The sequence below is a fragment of the Ostrinia furnacalis genome, unplaced genomic scaffold (assembly GCF_004193835.3).
Source record: "Ostrinia furnacalis isolate ACB-3 unplaced genomic scaffold, ASM419383v2 OfSCF0195, whole genome shotgun sequence".
Taxonomy (NCBI): Eukaryota; Metazoa; Arthropoda; class Insecta; order Lepidoptera; family Crambidae; genus Ostrinia; species Ostrinia furnacalis.
Window position 1 is genome coordinate 642,489 of NW_021130434.1, and position 22,284 is coordinate 664,772.

At 37.7% G+C, this 22,284-nt stretch overlaps 2 protein-coding genes and 1 non-coding gene across 3 annotated transcripts; all 3 read right to left on the bottom strand.

Moving 5' to 3' along the window:
- Positions 1–1,551: 1,551 nt before the first annotated feature.
- LOC114355027 (uncharacterized) lies at positions 1,552–2,396 on the bottom strand. The gene is made up of 3 exons (XM_028307680.1): positions 2,152–2,396; positions 1,911–2,048; positions 1,552–1,716 (listed from the first exon to the last, which is right to left on the bottom strand). Exons 1-3 carry the CDS (start codon positions 2,278–2,280, stop codon positions 1,636–1,638), a joined length of 348 nt encoding a protein of 115 aa, XP_028163481.1. The 5' UTR covers positions 2,281–2,396; the 3' UTR covers positions 1,552–1,635.
- Positions 2,397–5,464: 3,068 nt separating this feature from the next.
- On the bottom strand, positions 5,465–5,536 carry TRNAM-CAU (transfer RNA methionine (anticodon CAU)). The gene has a single exon. It is a non-coding gene; the product is annotated as a tRNA-Met (tRNA).
- Positions 5,537–6,130: 594 nt separating this feature from the next.
- LOC114355129 (phenoloxidase-activating factor 2-like) lies at positions 6,131–9,846 on the bottom strand (the record flags this gene model as incomplete). Its single annotated transcript, XM_028307816.1, has 6 exons — positions 6,131–6,322; positions 6,817–7,001; positions 7,803–8,032; positions 8,398–8,507; positions 9,195–9,435; positions 9,737–9,846. Coding segments are annotated over 6 exons (1,068 nt in total), but the record flags the coding sequence as incomplete, so codon positions are not given.
- Between the last annotated feature and the right edge of the window lie 12,438 nt (positions 9,847–22,284).

The window sequence follows — 22,284 nt, forward strand, 5'->3', positions numbered from 1 at the left end:
AAGTGTCGGCCCAGTATGCGTAATTTTTCAAATATATTTTTTATACAATAATAGACATTATATTCCAAATTGCTTTATGTACTTCCTATCAAAGACATCTATAATTTATTTGATTGCTATTGTAAATACCAGTAAAATTGCAATGCCCTTGCAGGGCCCATATGTTTACCTTACATATTTTATAAGACCTTACTGTACATACATACATATGTGATGCAATAAATAAATGAATATGAATATGAATATGAATATGATTACCATCATTACTATCATTTGATTGTTAATTCAATTCCTTATTTTCAGCAATATAATCGATTATTGCAATCGAATAATCGATTATGATTTATTCGGTATACATACTTACTAAATCGATAGAATCGATAGTAAGATATGATACAATACTCTCAATATGATCGATAAAAGCAATGTAATTGACCTAATACTATTTTTATTACCCTAATGTGATGTGAAATACTATGGAAACTTTGCATATTCAACGACCTCTATCTCCGTATCCCCGCGTATTTCAGGGTTGTTGTCATAGTATGAAATGAAGTACTAGTATTAAGCTTTAATTTAGTATACTTTTTGTTTCTGTTGGTTTAACGCCCAATATGCCCATCATCCTTTAATTAAATAAAAATGGATTTTACCATATTCTTGTATTTGAATCAAACAATACAGAATGGTAGATGACAGTAGTATGGACTGTGTTACTACTTACATTTATCTACCTACCAGCTAGGTTATTGAAATTTACTTATAAATCGGATTCAAATTCAAATATTTTATTCAGTACCCTTTCCAGAGCACTTATACACGTCCCAAATATAATATATAGCTTGCCTTACCACCACTTTACCACCGATTAAAATCTTGCCCTTTACAGTCATTTCAAGGGTAGATTTATCTTTCACTGGACCATTATAGAGTTCAATTTTTTTATTGTTGTAGAAGTAATTGTATTCGGGTATTGAAACGATCAGCCAATTTCTAAGAAATCGTTTTATTTAGATAGTATTATCATGTGGTTTTGGTGAAGTGTGCGACTACTGCTGTGATAATGATACGGTTACATTGAGATTTATTAGGTAGATAGGTACTTGGCTATAGACTGAACAATGTGCATTAAAATATTACAGAATGACTTCACAACAAAGAATATGTTTATCCTATAGGAAAGTTATAGGTATAACGAAAGTATGAACTACGCAGAGAGGAGAAAAATGTGAATCAGTAACAAAATAGGCATTACATTTTTCGTTCTTTTATGACGTATGTTACGAAAATCATTCTCATCAACACGCCACTTGTTATTAACTGCAACAAAAACAAGTAGGTAATAATTAAAAAAATATCATAATTCTTAGAAGTATACTAATGTTGTATGTATTGTATTTTATGATAGGTCCAACTAACAGCTTAACTCTGAACTAGGTCTAGTCTGATTCCCTAGTAAGTTACGCAAGTGAACAAGGAAACGGAATAGGAACATGGTATAAGATAGCAGTAGTAAAATTAAATCTTGCATTTATGACCATAAAAACTTACCAAAATGATCAGATGTACTTTTCGACGGATTTTGTTAATTTTGTTAGCACATAAGATCAGAGATGAAATTAACTTGAGAGGAAATCAATTTCTCGTTCTGCCACTCCTTTGTATGAAACACCCCTTGAATGAGTTTAGCCGAACATCGATTTCCCCATCTTCTAACTGAAAAAAGAATTGTTTATATGGAAAAATTATGAATTTTGGAATCTACACGCAATGTTTGGATTCAAGATCTCAATCTCTTCTTCCGTCTAAAAACGCAGAGTCCTCAAAGATTCAAAAAACTGTGGTCACATCCGGAAATAAGACCAAGCCAAGATAACGATATTGTTGCGATATTATTAATGTGTATTTACCGGGTCATTCTGGTAGAGATCTCTATAGCAAGAAGGCGAAACGCACTCCCTTACGCAACGGGTCCTTGGAAGACCATTCATATGATTGCATGCGCTACTTTGTTCACACGCTGTTTCAAACTCCCGGAACGTCATTTCCTGCAAAGTAATAAAGATCATTTTTTATCTCAAAATATAACTCAGACATATTATTATAGAAAGATGTAATGGAAACTAAAATTGTAATTGATCATTGGCTTACATTTTTAGGCGAGTCCTTGTATTGATATTCTTTAAATGTGAAAGTTACTGGACTTTGTTCAGCAGAAGTTTCAATTACTACAAGACTTAAAATCGTACAGCATCCAAATATAAGGCATATTCGTGTCATTTTGTGGATAAATATTAGAGTTAGTATTCGTACAAGTGCAATTTACAGAATAATCAATATAATCACCAAACACTTGTTGCTTCTTGTTCTGCAGTGCGCAAGTCACAAATAAATGAATGTTGTGTGAAGCAAAAAATATTTGAAAAATCTGTATAGGTGGGTTAATAAAATTAATCCAAAATGAAAGTTTTTCAAACTATCTACAAATAAAAATATTTATAAAGTATTTTTATCGCCATTTGAGATCACATTCAATACCGGTTATTTTTAAATGGGACAGCACTAGTATACAGTACACTGTCTCAATAGCAACCTGTTTGACAGTGAAATAAATTACAACCAATCAGAGAACACTTGGTTTTACTATTGGAAAATAATGTACAATGGCGTCATTTCATTGGTCTGAATTTTTAATTTTTCCGTCCTTCCTTTGTGCCAATTAACCGTGATCCTGTTGCTTGCAAAGACTGGAGGAATTATCAACAACCAATCAAAGCGTGTTTAATATAATTTTCATGATTTCTATTGGCTGTATTAAGCACCGTTTATAAAAACCGCGCGCTCAACGACATTAGTTTAGTTGTTTAAAGTCAGCTGTCAACAAGCTGTCATTTCGTATTTCACAAAAAGTGAAGTGGCGATTGAATAGATTCTTGTAAGATTTGCTAAATTTTCGAAATTATCGCGTCATCCGAACTAATTTGTGTGAATCGTGTAGTTTCATAGTGTATTAGTTTTTGTTTTTATTTATACCCAGCCATACGGTTACTTTCTGTGTTGGAGGAAGAGCATACAACAATACCAACCATTTGGTAAGTGGTTTTATTTATTTTTATTAGTGTAACGAATCGTTCGTTGTTTCATGTTTTATGCTGATAATTGTTGCGTAATGAACATTATCTTGCCCTTCCATTTGAGTTGATGGAAGGCTACGCAACGTTACAGTGTTTCAAAGGTGACAATACATTCACTGGCACTATTTTTACCAAATACAGCGATAAAACAAAGCATACATCCAAATCCTGACCTCGGACAAGAAATCACAATGATTACTGATATTATTGTTACAATGAAAGAATACTTGCATGTAAAATCTTTCAAGTGAGTGTCTAATTGTACCTTTTTTATTGGTTTTTAGCTCCGCCTCAGATTTCTTTGTAACTTTTTCAGACCAGATTTCACCTTCAACAGTCACAATCAAAGCTCTGTACAACTCAATAAAATAATCTTTCCTTCTTCCAGAAAATTCACCATTATTTTGCTTTCATGCAAAGTTTCTGTAAAATTAATCCTGTAATGAAACTGTCTTTTTTTTTGTATTGAGTTCTTGCTATTTACTAAATAACCCAAAACATTATGTTATAGGGGCTCGGCAACATGTTACATACTATGTACATGAATTAAGTTTTATAATACATTCTAAATACCATATTTCATTACTATTCAAAAAAGCTTTTCAAGTTGAAATTAAGTAGAATAAAGTTAAATTATCTATTGATAATGTATATTTTGATGATGAGCAGTTGGTTCTTACTAGCATGTTTAAATGGGCCTGCATTAGTTAATTTTCAGTATAAATAATTATTAAACAATGACTTACTTTTTGCCTAGAGACTTTTTAATGTTAAATTTTTGATTCCTCAATATTCATTAAATAATGTAGGTTTAAATAAATAAGTAGGTATTTAACTGCTATCATTTTTTCTATGATCATTAATCCATTGCAAAAAATACACCTGGTTTCATCATTTAACGAGTGTGAATTAACAGTATGTATCTTTTAATCATTCCATATTAGTTATTGACCTGAAACACCTCCTTTATTATTACAACACAACAAAAAACTTCAAAATATGTTTCACTTTATTATTCAACATCTGATACAAGTAAAAACTCAATGAATCACACCCAAATTTGTCAAAGAACTTTGTACCCTATTTCTATAACATGAAGGCTTTCCTGTATTCATTTTCATTCGCTTGACCCCACAAGCCGGTGCAAACTCAGTGCATCAGCACCGAGTGCTTGTGTGCAGTCATTTTTCAAATTGCAACACAATTCTTTACATGATAGAGGCTATTTCAGTTCGTCAAAATATATCTTCAGCCACAATTTTTTCCTGCATGGAAGTTTCAACCTAATGAAAATAGTGTTAAAGTTGGCTATCTATGGTAGTTGTATCTGAAATGGATTGCTGGTATTAAAGGCTTGAATTTTGCAATGTTGTCGGTCCATATCTATTTTTTTGTTCAGTAAATCAGGTTCTTGAAATGGACTTTTAATGAATTGTTTTTTACAGAACTGTATTGTAGTTGCTAGAAAATTCCAATGACTTTATTATTATCAATTAGTCTTCAGTACTATCTTTAATACATTAATCCACTTTTTTAACTCCCTTCCAAAGCAATTCAAAAAAGTTTAGATTTTACAAGTGTTTTTAAACGTAACACGCGCGATTAAGACTGCAAAGCCGCGGCCAGAAACTAGCTTAGATTTCCCATGGTCGTTAATATGCTTTATTACAAGCATCTGACCATTTAATTGATGAGAAAACAATTCAATTCTTGAGGCCTAATAATCGATTAATCAATGGCCTAACCAACGCCTGAGCCTCCATAGAAATTAGTTAGGGGGCCGTCCATAAATTACGTCATCGATTTTTTCAGATTTTAGACCCCCCCCCCCTACAATCATCCTATCGTCATTTCTTAATGACCCCCCCCCCCNTGTCTAAATCTAGATCTTAAGATCAGTTCTAAAAACCCATTTCCGGGGGTGAATAAATAACGGCAGCTTTTTGTTAATTTTCAGAATATTTTTTTAGGAAAAATTTTTTTACAAAAAAAAATGAAATCTAACAAAGCCGTGAGTGATGAAGTTCTAAAAGGTAGACCTAGATCTAAAGAGTGTAAACAAAAAATAAATAAAATAAAAAAGAGGCCAAAAACCGCCGTCGCTCGACTATTGTATTGACTATTGTATTGTATCAGTAATAGTAGCTTACCATGAGGGGTTAACGGGATTATTATTAGCAACTTGTAAATAGTGACCTCGTAAAAAAAAATTCGTGACCCATTTTTGTTGACGTGTTGATATCTATTCTAGATCTCAATAAAATTACTATTAAATATTCTTCTTAAAAAAAACAAAAAAATACGAGAAAAAAGAAAAAAAACTAGATTCTTAGCAGAGCGTAGTTTCGATCGACGGACCTCTGGGTTATGGGCCCAGCACGCTTCCACTGCGCCACTCTGCTTGTGTATGAAGCGGCGAAATAGGGGATTGTTTACCTCTAGTGATTAGTCAATTAAGATACTTTTTAGAGCTTTTTTGCTTTCTTTTTCGAATTAAAATAATTTGCATGATTTGATGATAAATATGGGACAGGTGAAACTAAATAAGCTTTTAATAACGTCGCGGCGTCGGTTGCAATTAGTTAACTAGCAAAATTAGGAACTATACCCTTGTCACGAGTCAGTTGAGATACTTTTTGCAGGTTTTTTTTTACTTCTCCATATTTTTAAATTAAAATAACCATATTTGACGTCAGTAGCAAGAATTTTCTAACTTATAACTAACCCAAAATTTTTATGCATCTTCTCAAACATTTTGACAGGTTTCATTAAAAAAATAAAGTTTATGAACTTAAATAATGCTGATGATGGAAATGATGACGACGGTGAGGATGAATATTACGTATGTTGGTGTTGATCTTGATGCTGATAATGATGAAAAAATGACTATGATGAGTTGATGAGAAGTTGATGATGATGATTAGTGTTGTTATTTTGGTATTTTGTTGTTTTGATGATGATTTCGATTTGTATTGTTTTCATTTCTGGCACCAATTTTTTTTTCTTTCTTTCTTTTGACGTACCTCCATAGGACAGACGAGCGGAGAACCTCCATCTCCCTTGCAAGTATCAATACCAGCTTCACCACCAGCGCACATGAAGCTTCTGTGCAGTTCGAACAAACGGCCCAGACGCGTCTTCCGCAGGAGACCTTGGCATGTGCTGTGCTTAACTACTGGGAGTTCCACCTGAGAAATAATAAAAATATCTAAGATATTATAGTAATTTGTAAGTTATGCGACAATAACAGATGGCCTCTCACTATAGGCCTTATACAGAAGCTCAAAGTTGCACAGCGTGCTATAAAGAACAAACGAACTAAAGTCGCTGACATAGCCCGACGGATTAACAAGCTGAAGTGGCAATGGGCAAAACATATTATTAATAGGCTATAATTTGTAAGGATATTGAGTTTATTGGCCAAATTACAATGATAAGTGCTATGTTAGTCAGTTTTGTTGCGATCAACAACTAGTCAAGTAAAGAAATAATAATAATATTTCTGGGCATCATTTCACGCGACTGATCTCTTCAAGAAATATCTATCGAATGAAGCAATCGGCCGACATCGGCGGTCAGTGGGCACTGAGAGCCCAACCCGACTTTCTAAAATATTGGCAGACGAAAAGTCGGTGGTCTGCGCCTAGGCTTAGGTACCGCAAAAGAAAAAGTTTTCACTCACCTTCTTCAGAATAACCTGGTACCGCCCAGCCTTCCCGAACTTGTCTTTCCCCCAGCCCGAAGCGAAGCACCTGGTGCCAGCGGTCTGCAGTCGTTTGGGAGGCGGGAGACAAGCCACGCCGATGTTGGGCGCCGGGTCCATGGGCTTGTTTAGGAAGAGGAGAGCGATGTCGTAGAATAGATTGCCTGAAAGATGGAAAAGAAATGTTAAGAAGAGAAGTCAGTCATTCGTTCTACAATCATAAGTACTCCCCGTTGGTTTTGGCCCCCAGTAATAAACTGTTTAAAGTTTCCTTCAACCACAGACAGTTATTATACGTAATACTAGTACCACTAGTACTTCCACGAAGATTATGAAGGTTTCTTCGGATTAACAACTTTGAATAACTTTATGGTGGGAATAGCTTTGTTTGATTTGAGTTTCGTGTTGGCGCGTTAATTTTAATTCCATTCCGGTCCAGAGACCTTGCCCACGGACCAGGTCCGAAGACCGCGTCGGTGAATCTGGTCTGTAGACCACGCCCGAAGACCGCGTCCGTGGACCAGGTCTAAAGACCACGCCCGAAGACGGCGTCGGTAGACCAGGTCTGTAGACCACGCCCGAAGACCACGTCGGTGAACCAGGACTGTAGACCACGCCCGAAGACCGCGTCGGTAGACCAGGTCTAAAGACCACGCCTGAAGACCGCGTCGGTGGACCAGGTCTGCAGACCACGCCCGAAGACCGCGTCTACTGACCACGCCCATAGACCGAGTCCAAAGAAAAAAGAAAGNGACCACCTCATCGTTGTTAAAAAAAAAATTACAGGCCGCGCAGCGAGAGTTGAGACGAACCACACAAGCTAAGATTTGTATCTGTAACCCATTATTGATACCGTTTGAAAGAGCTCGTGACTCAGGAGTAATCAATTTGTCGATATCTTGTATAGTTTAGAAATAATCGAGTGATATTTTCGTTTCCGAGTGGAATTTTACTAAAAAGCATACCTGCATTGAAGTCCTTGTGGATCTCGATCGAATCCACATCTCTGTCCTGATACGGGTATATTTCCTTCGTGGTCTGTGTGTCCCACTCTCCCGCTCGGACCCTGAGCTTGTTAGCCTTGGCCACGTAATGGGCTGTGGTGAGAACTACCCTCATATGGATGAGGGAGCCTCCCCCGACGTACACGTTGAGCTGTTGGCCGCCTGGCTCATTGTTGTTGACTGGCTCGATTCTGGGGAAACGAAATGGTTTATTTATTTATTTAGTTCTACGTTGTGAATCACTTCAGACAAGGAAGAGGGGTAACTTTACATAGGTAACCCCCACTTGCGGTAATTACGTAATTTTTCTCGAAGTCCACTTGTGGGCTTTAAATGGTGGAGGACAATACGCTTTTCGTCCTCTATTCTGCGTGTTTTAACCACCAGTTGACGTCACTGTCTTCGCCACCAGTTGGCGTCACCGTAGCGTCACTGTCTTGGCCACTAGCAAGCAAGTAGCGACCTTACTCTATGGGGCCAACTGGTAAGCGCTAAAACGATAGCCCTCATTAAGCGATATACCTATTCTGATTTTTTTTCTTGTTTCTTTACTTACTTCAAGATGGCCACCATCCATGGGAACTCGCCGAACTTGGCCTCGCCGTCAGTGTCCCCGGTGGTCATGAAGCCCACGCCTTTGGTATTGCGCCAGCCGCAGCCTTCTTTCTGTTGAAAAAAGAAAAAGATAATAATTTATAAGCTACTTCAACATACAATGGATTGCGACTCTCCCTCGCACACTTCCCAAAGCGACGATGTGACGTCACGGCCCGCCAGGTGCGTAGTTAACTCGTATTGTATGTAAAACGTTTTTGCTCACTTTGCATAATAACAAATTCACAAACAGTGCAATAGATAAAAAAAAGATCGACCAAAAACTTGTTGGCGGGAAAGTGAAATGTCATGATTGACATTTTCGTTTCAATTTCAGTTTTTACGAAACTTTAGTATTGTAACCTAGGATTATTGTAAACAATGCTTTATTGGAGAATAACTAAATTATTTAATGCTAAAATAGAACGATATTCAGGTAACCCTTAAAAGGCCTTGGTTAAAATCTAGCCCATCAATTTGAACTTTATGCTGTGAAGATTTGATTACTTTAACNCAAAGAAAGACCACCTCAACGTTGTTAAAAAAAAAATTACAGGCCGCTCAGCGAGAGTTGAGGCGAACCACACAAGCTAAGATTTGTATCTGTATCCAGCTGTATCCATTATTGATACCGTTTAAAAGAGCTCATGAAGCACTTTCAGGATCAATAATAATCAGTTTTTCGATAATAATATCTTGTATAATCTATAGTTTAGAAATAATCGAGTGAGATCACTTCGTTTCCGGGTGGAATTTTACTAAAAGCATACCTGCATTAAAGTCCTTGTGGATCTCGATAGAATCCACATCTCTGTCCTGATACGGGTATATTTCCTTCGTGGTCTGCGTGTCCCACTCTCCAGCTCGGACCCTGAGCTTGTTAGCCTTGGCCACGTAATGGGCTGTGGTGAGAACTACCCTCATATGGATGAGGGAGCCTCCCCCAACGTACACGTTGAGCTGTTGACCGCCCGGCTCATTGTTGTTGACTGGCTCGATTCTGGGGAAACGAAATAAGTAGGTAAGTTTTTGTAAAAAAATAAATTTTAATCAGCGCCACAAAACAACATCAAGAAAATTAAAACAAAACTAAATAATATAGTACACCACGACGCTGGTCTTCCGTGGATACTCCTGGATGCTATGACGCAGCAATACTTACTACTCCGCTTGCTCCGGTTTTTATTCAGGGGGGCGGGGGGGGCTGGCCCTTGATATGCCATGTCATGCGATTGGTAGTAGCCCAACTCCCCCTAGCCTTGCCCAACCGCTATAATTACGCGCATGAATTGATCACTTACTTCAAGATAGCCACCATCCAGGGGAACTCGCCGAACTTGGCCTCGCCGTCTGTGTCCCCGGTGGTCATGAAGCCCACGCCTTTGGTATTGCGCCAGCCGCAGCCTTCTTTCTGTTGAAAAAAGAAAAAGATAATAATTTATAAGCTACTTCAACATACAATGGATTGCGACTCTCCCTCGCACACTTCCCAAAGCGACGATGTGACGTCACGGCCCGCCAGGTGCGTAGTTAACTCGTATTGTATGTAAAACGTTTTTGCTCACTTTGCATAATAACAAATTCACAAACAGTGCAATAGATAAAAAAAAGATCGACCAAAAACTTGTTGGCGGGAAAGTGAAATGTCATGATTGACATTTTCGTTTTAATTTCAGTTTTTACGATAGGTAGTATTGTAACCTAGGATTATTATAAACAATGCTTTATTGCAGAATAACTAAATTATTTAATGCTAATAATAGAACGATATTCAGGTAAATCTTACATAACAGGGCTTGGTTAAAATCTAGCCCATCAATTTGAACTTTATGCTGTGAAGATACGGTTGAAAACCAATGACTTTTTTTTTAACCTGGTTAAGTGTTAAGTGGCCAAATTACAACGATAGGTGTCAATCAAGTTGGTATTTCTGTGACTAACACGCGTAGGCGAAGTCGCGGGCCTAAGCTAGTATGAATACCTACTGCATGCTCTGAAGTTCTAAACTTGCTAGGAACTGTCTAATTTAAATGGGTCATTCCATAAAAATCTGTATATTTTCGACGTCATTTTGTCCGTAACTTTTTTAAGATGCTTTTGAATACTTTATTAGTGTAAATTATAGTTTATTAATTAATTATGTTATGTCTAAAAGGGCCAGTCACTTTATGCTTTATTTTAGGAGAAATTATAATTTTCAATTTTTTCATACAACATTACTCCTATATGACTTCTAATAAAGTATAAAACTTATAACCTTAACATTTATAGATAAGTTAATATACATAATGTAGTTGTTTTGTTATTATCACCATATAAAAAACATCATTCCCTAACTAGTAATTTAGTCCCAAGTGCCGTTTAAAGCTAGGGCCTGACGCTCTAGGGACTGACGATTTGGAGTAAAACTTAACACAAATGCAGATTAACTTTATATTATAAGATGCTTAATACGATGTGCCGAAAATAGCCAAAAAACCACACGTAAATACTAATTAAATTATATACAATTTCTTATTGTAATCAATAAAGCTACTCAACTAGGGACTGACGAAGTGACTGGATTAACACATGTTTCCGCAACAAGTGGCACGTTTGCACTTATTCAAAAAACGGCTACCGCAAAGCCAGTATGGTCTGAGGATAACTTCGTATCGTACTTTAAACTCAACTAAATGTCATTCACTCTAAATACATATTATAGCGCAAAATTATAAAATCAGTGCGTGGCGAGGGAATAACGCTAAAAGCTGTAGACTCTTTTTCAACTAAAGAAAATCAAATTATTGTTTATTGAAACCGCAAAATATTAATAGAATTTGGTGTAATATACATTTAAATAGATTATTCGTTAATTAAAACAAAGGATAAAGTTGATGTTTTTATAAATGTGGGTCCCAAAACACAAACTTTTGTAGTACGGACATGCCTAGGGAATGACGTTTTGGGTCATTCAAAAGGAATTTAAGATGTTTTAAAAACAGTTTCAAAAATATAAATGGGTGATGAATAAAGCACATTGCGAGCTGTTATGTAACAATTTTGGAATAAAATATTAACAAATATTTCATGTGAAATGTGGCGCGGACTAAGAGTTGACATATTTTTGTGGAATGACCCAATAGAATGGCGGTAACAAGCGTGTTTTCCAAGGTCTATTTTCAAGTTAATTAACTTCATACAAAAAGTTAACAATATGTTATACGGATGTGCGCAAAAAATATGACAATAGAAATAGCGTAGTAGGCCCCCGTCCTGTCTTCATGAAATACTGATTTTGATGATCTGCTGATGGATATTTTAGTATTTTTTTATTGACTGAACAACACAAGGTGGACCAACTATCTCATAAAGGTAGCAGGAAGACGCTGGATGCAGGCCGCTACTAACCGGGCGATGTGGAAATCATTGGGGGAGGCCTACGTTCAGCAGTGGACGTCCAATGATGATGATGATGATTGGAACTCAAAAATGGCGTGTGATTCCGGGAGTCTAGAATAATCTCTTTTCGTGGATGTCGTAAGAGGCGAATAAGGGACAAATATGCGAGCATCAGGCCTCCCCAACCCGTCTGCCCAGCGTGGGGAGTGCAGGACAAATCCTCCATTTGCTTGTTAAATTATTAGAAAGGGTCGTCCTCCTGCAGTGGAGACTAAATGACCTGTGGACTGAGTGTGAGTTTACATCTAAAAAAATTATGAAAATTTTAGTTTTGAACGTTTCCCGCTAGGGGCGCTGTACAATCCATCATACATTTAATGTCATTTTTTGACGTGCTCACTAGTGAGCGCGTTTAAGAGTAGGCGCACACCGTTGATTTTTCGTCGGCCGATAGTTTAGTCGGGCAGTTGATCAGTATGGGCATGTATGGGAGTGCGCACACTACGCCGATTCGATTTGGCCGATTCTTCATACAATTTAAAATCGGGCACAACTATCGGCCAACTAAAAATCAACGGTGTGCACCTACTCTNCATCCGCAGACCAACCCCCCCCCCTAATTTAGAATGACGTAATATATGGACGGCCCCTAGCCATATAAAGTAACTAGCGGCCGCCCGCGACTTCGTACGCGTGGATCCCGTTTTACCCTCTTAGGGGTAGAGTTTCGTGAAATCCTTTCTTAGCGGATGCCTACGTCATAACATCTACCTGCATGCCAAATTTCAGCAAGATTCGTCCAGTGGTTTGGGCTGTGCGGCTGTGCGTTGATAGATCACTATGTCAGTCAGTCAGTCAGTGACCTTCGGACTATAACGCAACGGTTTTGGGTTCCAATCCCGCAAGGGGCAAAGTTTTTGCATCATGCCGGTGGAAAATTAATGAGTCATCGATGTTTCAGTATCCGTTATCTACCTAGTTGCCTCAGTTCAAAGTACGATCAGCAGCACGTCGAGTCAAATACTGTAGCATGATACCTACTAAACTGTACACCTAAGATGGGTGCGATATTACAACCCGTTCGCGCTAAGTTTGCCGGTCCGTGGAATGCGCGATCCCCCAACCGCGATTAAATGCAATTAGTTAGTGATAAAACGCAAATAATGTGTCTTGTTTTACCCAAATACACAATTTTTATCCTATCAATTGTTATAGTTATCTACAACTTCTAAAGAGAAATACAAAGTAATCATACATTATGCGGGCAGAATTTACTTGGACCTGACTGCATACCGTATCCAGTGTGGCAATCCTCGATTCCTCTACTGGGCGATGTCCTATATGAATGGGACGAGAACTAGGTTCATATAAACCATTTAAAAACAATCCACACGTAGGTAAAGCCTGGTCCATGAAATTCAACGTGCTCACGGACCAGGCTTTACCTACTAAGTCGCGGGCACAGTTAGTTGTACAACGTTAAAGAGATCGTTAGTGCTAACAACTGAAGGTATTATATTATTTTAATTAGCAATAACTCACTGATAACGAGAACAATGTCTTGATAACGTGGTTTTTGTTGCACAAGTAAAAACAGCACATAATCCCAACTAATATTATAAATGCGAAAGTAACTCTGTCTGTCTGTCTGTCTGTCTGTCTGTCTGTCTGTCTGTTACGCTTTCCCGCTTAAACCTCGCAACCGATTTTGATGAAATTTGGCATAGAGATAGTTTGAGTCCCGGGAAAGAACATAGGATAGTTTTTATCCCGGTTTTTGAAACAGGGACGCGCGCGATAAAGTTTTTCTGTGACAGACAAAATTCCACGCGGGCGAAGCCGCGGGCGGAAAGCTAGTGTTCTATATGCTCTAGTAAATAGACCTCCAAAGCATTAACACAATTCTTAATTGGAAGTAACTAAGTCCCAACTTCCCAACTAATATTATACATGCGAAAGTAACTCTGTCTGTCTGTCTGTCTGTCTGTCTGTCTGTCTGTCTGTCTGTTACGCTTTCCCGCTTAGACCTCGCAACCGATTTTGATGAAATTTGGCATAGAGATAGTTTGAGTCCCGGGAAAGAACATAGGATAGTTTTTATCCCGGTTTTTGAAACAGGGACGCGCGCGATAAAGTTTTTCTGTGACAGACAAAATTCCACGCGGGCGAAGCCGCGGGCGGAAAGCTAGTGGTTCTATAAAATACGGTCAATGCAGCCATGGTTAAATTTCCTGCGGTAGTTAAATTATGTATTTACGAATGATTTCTGTATTGGTCTTTCGGATTATCATGCTCTTTAATTTGTATCTCTCTCTCATGTTAATAAAAATGCAGTCGTAAGCGAAAAAGCAATTTTTAAATCATAGATTTTAGATGCAATAAAAATCGAAACTCAAAATATCGCAAAAGTCAGCGTGATTAATGTGAAAACGATTGAGTTGCTAAAATCTTGTGCAAATAGCGGTAGTCGGACGCCGCATCCGTCATAAATTCGCTCATCCAGAGCGCTCTGAAATCTTGTCAAATAATTCGTTCCCGATTGGAATCTCTGTAAAAACAGATGTTCTTTGTTTATATTTTAGTTTTTTGCCCGTAGGAAATTCACCTTTCCGCATACTTTCTTTATTGGGGGCTGCAGCAGGCTGTATGAACTCCATCAGGAATGACCATCAGCCCTATACGTCAAGTTTATCCACTAAAATCTTCAAGTGTTCTTTCAGGCCGCTATTGGCTGATTGATATAGGATATTTGTTCATGGCTCCGTCGGGAGTCGCTTCTATCCTTCGTCTTTTCCATCATCCGGTCATTTAGTCACCACTGTAGAAAGCAAGATCTCTCTAATTTACCAAAGGAGTTCTTCTACGCTTCCCGCGTTGGCCAGACAGGTTGGAGAGGCCTAATGGCTTACCCTTACCCTTTTACCACTTCCTCGCTAAGAGTGGGAGTCCTATTCTTCACTGACGGATCCACGTTGTTATATCCTACTTTTCAACTCATCATCATCACTTCAGCGGCTTCAGCCACAGCTAAACATAGGCCTCTCCCAATGATTTCCTGATTGGAAGCGGCCTGCATCCAGTGCAACCTTTGTAAGGTCCTCTTGTGTTCGACTATAATATACTCCACTACCGGCCGCCCGCGACTTCGTACGCGTGGACCAAATATTTTACGGAACCCTATTTTTTTCCAAAATAAAATTTAGCCTAGGTTACTCGTGGATAATGTAGCTTTCGAATGGTGAAAGAATTTTCAAAAACGGTCCAGTAGTTTTTGAGCCTATTCATTACAAACAAACAAAGTTTTCCTTTTTCTTTTTAGTGTAGATTAAAAACTATTCCACCCTCTCCCCTTTAACTGAAGTGTTACATAAAACAAAGCAAAAGTGACTAGCTGATACACCAGTGAAAGTCTAGTGCATAACGCGTACGCAGCGCACGGTGCAAGCGCACCCGATGCACCGGTATTAGTTCAATTAGTTGCGTCTGTAACAGCCACATGATACGATGTTTACAAGGACAAAAAACAATGGTTATTATAATTTATATACCAACAAAACAATAACATACAAGCAGGATACTAACATCCTCTTTTGCGTTGGGGGTTGATATAATGGATGCACTGACTATCGTGGTAAGGCAATAAGTGCCATGAAAAAAGCCTTTATAAGAAATTAATTAAAAAATAATTGAATAGTTCTATGTAGTTGGTACCAGATCGTCGGTCCACTTAGTAGGAGGTTCTTGGGTGGTCGCCACCCAAGAACTTTTAGCGGCCGAGTGTACCGCTAATTTATTTGTATAGAAGGAGTGCGAGGAAGAAATAACAACGCAAAGTTACGAGTGATAGTCGCGTCAGCCGGTAGGTATAGTGAGCGAGCGAGCGGCGTGCGCTCCGCGTCGTGCATAGGTTCGGATTCGGACTAGTTTGAGGTGCGGCGGCGCACGCTCGGCCACGATCGCCGAACGCTCGGCTCGAACAATAGGCGGGCGCGGTGACGTAGTGAGCGGCACTCGCAGGCGGCGAGTACACTGTGCCGCGCCGCGATAGCTACTTCGCGCGATAGATGCGCGAAGCTATAATTCGACTTGTTGGCTACTACGCGTGTGTAAATATTTGTAGGATATGAAATGTTATTTATGTATGTGTATTTAAATGTAAATAATAAATGTAAATGTGTTAATGTGTAAATAAGTGTAAATATGTTTTGTATGTAAATATTAATTACTTATATTTAATTTTATTATTTAAGGTTTTAGTTTAAGTTAATTATTTATTGTTATTGACATTTACATAAATATAATGAGTAGCCTACAAACTTTTCCGCCCCAACGGCCATCGTCTCTATGAGCTATATGCCCCGCCCACTGCCACTTGATTTAGGCGGAAAGAGCCTGGATGCGGGCAGCGAAGGACCGTTCATTGTGGAAAACCTTGGAGGAGGCCTTTGTCCAGCAGTGGACTTCATTTGGCTGAAACGAACGAACGAACGATGTAGTTGTTATACCTACTTGTTATTGATAGAGTCCGGTTGCCTTGACCAAATTTTGAAAACCAGGATTTTATTTGGTTGACACACTGAAAAGAGGAAAGGCGTTTCTTCACTAATATTATAAAGAGGAAATATTGTGTTTGTATTGAATAGGCTCCGAAACTATTGGAACGACTTGAAAAATTATATCACCATTATAATCCTATATTATCTGATGAACACAGGTAGCACGAGGTTCGCCGGGGCAATAAGCAATAAAATGGCACTTTTTTATTGAAGTGTTAAATAATCTAAACATTGAAAATGAAATTGAAATGCGGGTAATCTAATAATACATACATACTATACCAGGGTTCGAGGATATATATCAAGGGATATATATCAAGATATATATCGGATATATATCCGATATACAGGGTGTTTGGCGCATCGTGTGCCAAAATGATTTGGCGGATAGAATGGGTCATTTCCTATATTTTCATCCCCCATAACACGTTCCACGCCAGGCGGCTACTTTTATATTAACTTTTTTAATAATTTCACCAAAATACCCATATCGCATCATTTAATTTCGATTTAAAAAAAAACTACTAGGCGTAGCCTCAAAGTAAATATTTTGTTTTGACATGCATTGATGTAGGGTTGCATCAAATCTAAATTTACTGGCAAATATCATCTAGTTTTTTTTTAATTCAGCTTTAAAGTTTTCCGAAAAGTTAAAAATGGACTGAACATTTAAGTTTATATGGCTATAATTTTTTTTTTAAAAGAGATAGCGGTCTTCGGATTTTATCAAAACTTCTCTAGTCTATCCCCATTCAAACGGTATACTAATCTTGTTTAAATAATAACAACAACTTCACAAATTCCTTAAATTAGTGCATTGACTCTACTCGGACTGATTTGCGAAATTTGTGTTAATAGCCCCTTTTTGTGTGAATAGCACGTTAAACACCTAACAGGTAAAAATTATTTATCTTATGCAATGTAAAAACCGTTTCCCTATCGTTTTTCAATGTGGATTTCTTGAAATTATAGACGAAAATAATTATTTTGATCGTTTATTAATTATTACAAATTTTGTTCAAAATGTCCGCCTCGGCAACGTATCACACACTCACGACATCTTCTTCTAATTTCGACTGTTGTCGTATGCAGCCACATTTCTCTTTTTATTACTACAAAGGCGTTTTCTATTCGTTGTTGTAGTTCTTCTATTGTTTGAATCCGTTACGTACACCAGTTCTTTAGTTTGTCCCCAGATGTAAAAATCTAACGGAGTTAAGTCTGGGGAACGTGCAGGCCACTGTATAGGGCCATCTCTTCCAATCCACGAATAGAAAACGCCTTTGTAGTTATAAAAAGAGAAATGTGGTTGCATACGACAACAGTCGAAATTAGTATACGTTGCCGAGGCGGACATTTTGAACAAAATTTGTAATAATTAATAAACGATCAAAATAATAATTTTCGTCTTTAATTTCAAGAAATCCACATTGAAAAACGATAGGGAAAAGGTTTTGACATTGCATAAGATAAATATTTTTTACCTGTTAGGTGTTTAACGTGCTATTCACACAAAAAGGGGCTATAAACACAAATTTCGCAAATCAGTCAGAGTAGAGTCAATGCACTAATTTAAGGAATTTGTGAAGTTGTTGTTATTATTTAAACAAGATTAGTATACCGTTTGAATGGGGATAGACTAGAGAAGTTTTGATAAAATCCGAAGATCGCTATCTCTTTTAAAAAAAAAAATATAGCCATGTAAACCTTAATGTTCAGTCCATTTTTAACTTTTCGGAAAACTTTAAAGCTGAATTAAAAAAAAACTAGATGATATTTGCCAGTAAATTTAGATTTGATGCAACCCTACATCAATGCACGTCAAAACAAAATATTTACTTTGAGGCTACGCCTAGTAGTTTTTTTTTAAATCGAAATTAAATGACGCGATTTGGGTATTTTGGTGAAATTATTAAAAAAGTTAATATAAAAGTAGCCGCCTGGCGTGGAACGTGTTATGGGGGATGAAAATATAGGAAATGACCCATTCTATCCGCCAAATCATTTTGGCACACGATGCGCCAAACACCCTGTATATCAAGCCGGTTTTGATGATATATATCAACTTTTAAAATTTGTAACTGTATTTGTACTTTTTGACATAAGATTTTGATTTTTTTTGTTGATTTTGCCGTATTTAAAAGAATATTTTATGTTTTTGCTTTATTTGTCTGATTTTAAGTTTAAAAACATTAAAAACATGTTTATGTAACACATATGCAATATTATTCATGAATAATACAATAAAATAATACTATGGCTTTCATACAAAATTGATATATATCAAAGTTGATATATATCGGATATATATCATAAATATCCGATATTTTGATATTTATAATAAATATCGGATATTTTCGAACCCTGTACTATACATACACTGACATTATATCGTGTTTATAAACGCTGTTTAAGGTCAATCTCGATAAATATTCCGCGGATTTTCCTTGTAAAGACTGATATTCATTATATCGGATTTACAGTTCCAAAGTTTATCGAATTGATGCGTGATTCATATTATTATGTCCACATGACCACATCTCATATTAATTACAGAAATAACAATATTCTGAGTTTGGAACATTCTAGTTTTGTTGACAACAATCTCACACTTGAAGGTAAGTGTTGAGGACTTGGACTCGGATGAGAGAGACATGACGAGGAAATCCTTATTCCATTTTGGCTCACATTTGGCACTTATTAAGCGTCGACAAATAAAATAAAAACTGTTTACTCGAATAAAGATATTCAGGTTGTAAAGTCAGAGTCAAATAGTTGGTGATACCCAAAGTTGAAAACGCATAATAACTTTTTGGCTACTTTGGGCGTAACGAACTATTTGACGATGACTGATAGAGCGCGAAGAGCTAGAGTTCTATTTCTTGAGCTTCTTTTACACCAGAACCAGTTCTCCATTGTGAAGAGATGACGATCCTGGTTTGCTGTCCTATCTATAAAAAGGGTGGAGATCAGCGTTGCCAGTTTTTTTTTTCGCCAAGTCAGGACTTTAGTACTTTTTGAGTGAAAATAGCGGGATTCTTCCGTCAGAAGCGGGACATAGTAAAAAAACTATAATCAAAGGTTTTCAAATATTTCTCTTTTTATTTTACTTAAAATTACGTTTACGTGACAATAGATAGCAAAACTAGCCATAGAAAATGTATTTTAACAAAAAAATAAGATTTTAAATCAGATTTACTCTATCGTTCAATTCGTGTTTAGAATAAAAAAAGAAAAATCGAAATAAAAAAAATATTCTTTAGAATAATATGGCGTTTCAAACAATAGTCTGGTGAAGTGAGTGTCTCTCTCCGAAAAGCGGGACAGAGCCTGTCCCGCGCGGGACATTTAAATTTGATTTAAAAATCGGGACGTCTGGCAACGCTGGTGGAGATGGAGATCAATGACATGTCCTGAAATGCTGCATGTAAAGTTTTGAAGTTGGCAGTTGCTATTGCCGCAACTTACCTAATCCCACGTTGTTACATTTCACTGCCTCTCAAAGTGTCAGGCTTTCATTCACGAAGCTTTTTTGCGAGGAGCAAAAAGACTTGAGCATATTGTTACTACCTAAAATATTTGCATAGAGTCACCTGTAAAATTCACAGTAGGCCACGATAAAAAATGATTATTGTTTGACGTAAAATGTTTGTGGTGCGTCGTCGTCGGCAATTGTTCTAACTTTTAAATTTATCGCTAGAACAAATTTGTTTGCCGCGGTTTCCCTTGTTTACGTAGGCTGTAGGCTGATATCTTATCACTCACTTGCCAGCTGCACACCGAGGTTATATCTGTTCTGATAAAATAGCTATTTGTCTAAAATAGTCATTAACAATGGCTCTAGGGCATTTATACTTTTTTTCCATTCTTCTTCTTAGTCGGGCACTCTCGTCAGAGTGGTCGTGGTTGCGCTGACGAGGTACATGGTGAGGTGATGTCATCTCCGAGGGTAGCTCTCCTGGCGATGTGCTTCCATTTCTGACGGTTAGAGGCGTCGCGAGTACACTGGACCATGGTGGACTCAGTGGCCTTTGTGATGGCGTCTATCCAGCGGGTTGGCGATCGACCGCTAGCTTTTTCCATTAGCTAGTGTCAAATAAATTAGTAATCCAGTACACAAGATTCCTCCCCAACCCGTCTGGCCAGCGTGGGGAGTGTAGGCTGTAGGCCTACTCCTCCATTTGCCGGAGGTAAATTAGAGATGGTTGTGCTTTCTCTCTCTGCACATCGCCAGGAGAGCTACCCTCGGAGATGACAACGAACACCCCACCGCGGCACCGTGTGCCTCGTAAGCGCAACCACGACCACTCTGACAAGAGTGAGTTGCGATTAGGATGAAGAAAGCAAAATTTAAAAAATAATTTTGTGTTTTTTCTTTCTACTATTTGGTTTAGGCGAATATTATTCATCTGTCTGCACCTACTGTGTTTGTTAAACATGACTCATCGCTTTCCCGCCAAGAAGTCGTGTTTAAAAAGTGTAGAAAACAATCGATAAGCAAACAGTTGGGAAAGTCGATGAAATATGCAAATCGTTTCCAGCGACAGACTCCAAGGTTAGGTTTACCTTAACAAAGGTGCCCTTGAAATGTGCTAACAATGCCTGATAGCAACCGCTGGTGGAATAGAGGCAAATCGAAATCATTTAATTATATTGCAGGGGGTTGATACACGAACTGGTAGAACTTTTGTAGGTGTCATGATGTAACTTAACGTAATGAAGTTATCCTTTGTTTATTTGCTGAATTTGATTGAAAAAGAGGCTGACAAATGTGACCGAGTTTCTTCCGCCACTTCTTCTCAGCACCAGCTCATATTATGTTGTCCTGAAGTGATGATAGGGTAAGCTATATTTAGGACGTGTTAAAGACGTGTGCGACCTGGAAAGGGCCTAAGTAACTGAATAAAAACTTTGACTTGGAAGATTAAAATCTCATTGAAAACCGGGATTATTCCCACCTCTCGTTCCCATTCTTCAGGATCAACAGTTTCATAGTCTCTTGGTGATAAACTGGTGACCTCTGGAGTCAAGATCATTGGCTTTTTTGAGACCAGTTGCCAACTGAACACTAGTAATTTTGTGCAGTTTTACTAGTAAATAGTTTTGTAAGTTTGAATGACGTGCATGCGTCAGACTTGTGCAGCGACGTAGATGAATTAATTAACTAACACCAATCGTTCGGTTTGTAAAACCAGAAAAACAACTCAACCGTAATACGAATTGCAGACCAAACTTTCGCAGTTTTCCATAGTCATCATCATTACAAAGAGACGATCCAGGACCGAGCCGCCTGGCTTCGCATGATACGGAGGGCCGACCCCAAATAAAGTGCGAAAGGGCCAAGCAAAGAAGAAAAAAGAAGAAAAATCATTATTGTTAATTTTAGCCACAGGAGGTCCTTTGCTGAACATAGGCCTCCCCCAATGATTTCCATGTTGACCGGTTGGTAGCGGTGGTTTTCCATAGTGTTAGCAGCATAGTTTGCAATATGCACACAACCTTTTTGAAGGTAAACAATTGACACAAAAGAAAAAATATGTTGTTTGGGTGTCACCAGTAGTGAACCCCACAATAGTAAAGTAGCCTATTGTTATTGTACTTATATCCTTTCTTATCTATCACATGGGCCTCCACGAGGGTTGGTAAAGGACGAATTAACCAGTATATCGAAATAGCTTAACGGATTTGCTTTAGGCTTCCGATCTACGCTGATAAATCCTCCATACGAATTGTCAGTAATATTATAATCTTATCATATCCATTATCTTATAGATAAGAGGAGTGTATTGAAGAGATAGATTTGCGAACTTTTTTGCTGAGAATTTGTTGAACTAATGACTTCTTTCGGGTGTACGCTAATGTGTTTCAAATGACGAAGCAGTTCCTCTTATTGCCAAAAGATGGCACTGCTA

Excerpts from the sequence above, each read along its gene's own strand:
- LOC114355027 (XM_028307680.1), bottom strand. The coding sequence starts at position 2,280 with ATGACACGAATATGCCTTATATTTGGATGCTGTACGATTTTAAGTCTT. Across the intron at positions 2,049-2,151 it reads ACAAGGACTCGCCTAAAAAT|GAAATGACGTTCCGGGAGTT; the intron begins GTAAGCCAATGA and ends ATTACTTTGCAG. Across the intron at positions 1,717-1,910 it reads ATCTCTACCAGAATGACCCG|TTAGAAGATGGGGAAATCGA; the intron begins GTAAATACACAT and ends TTCTTTTTTCAG.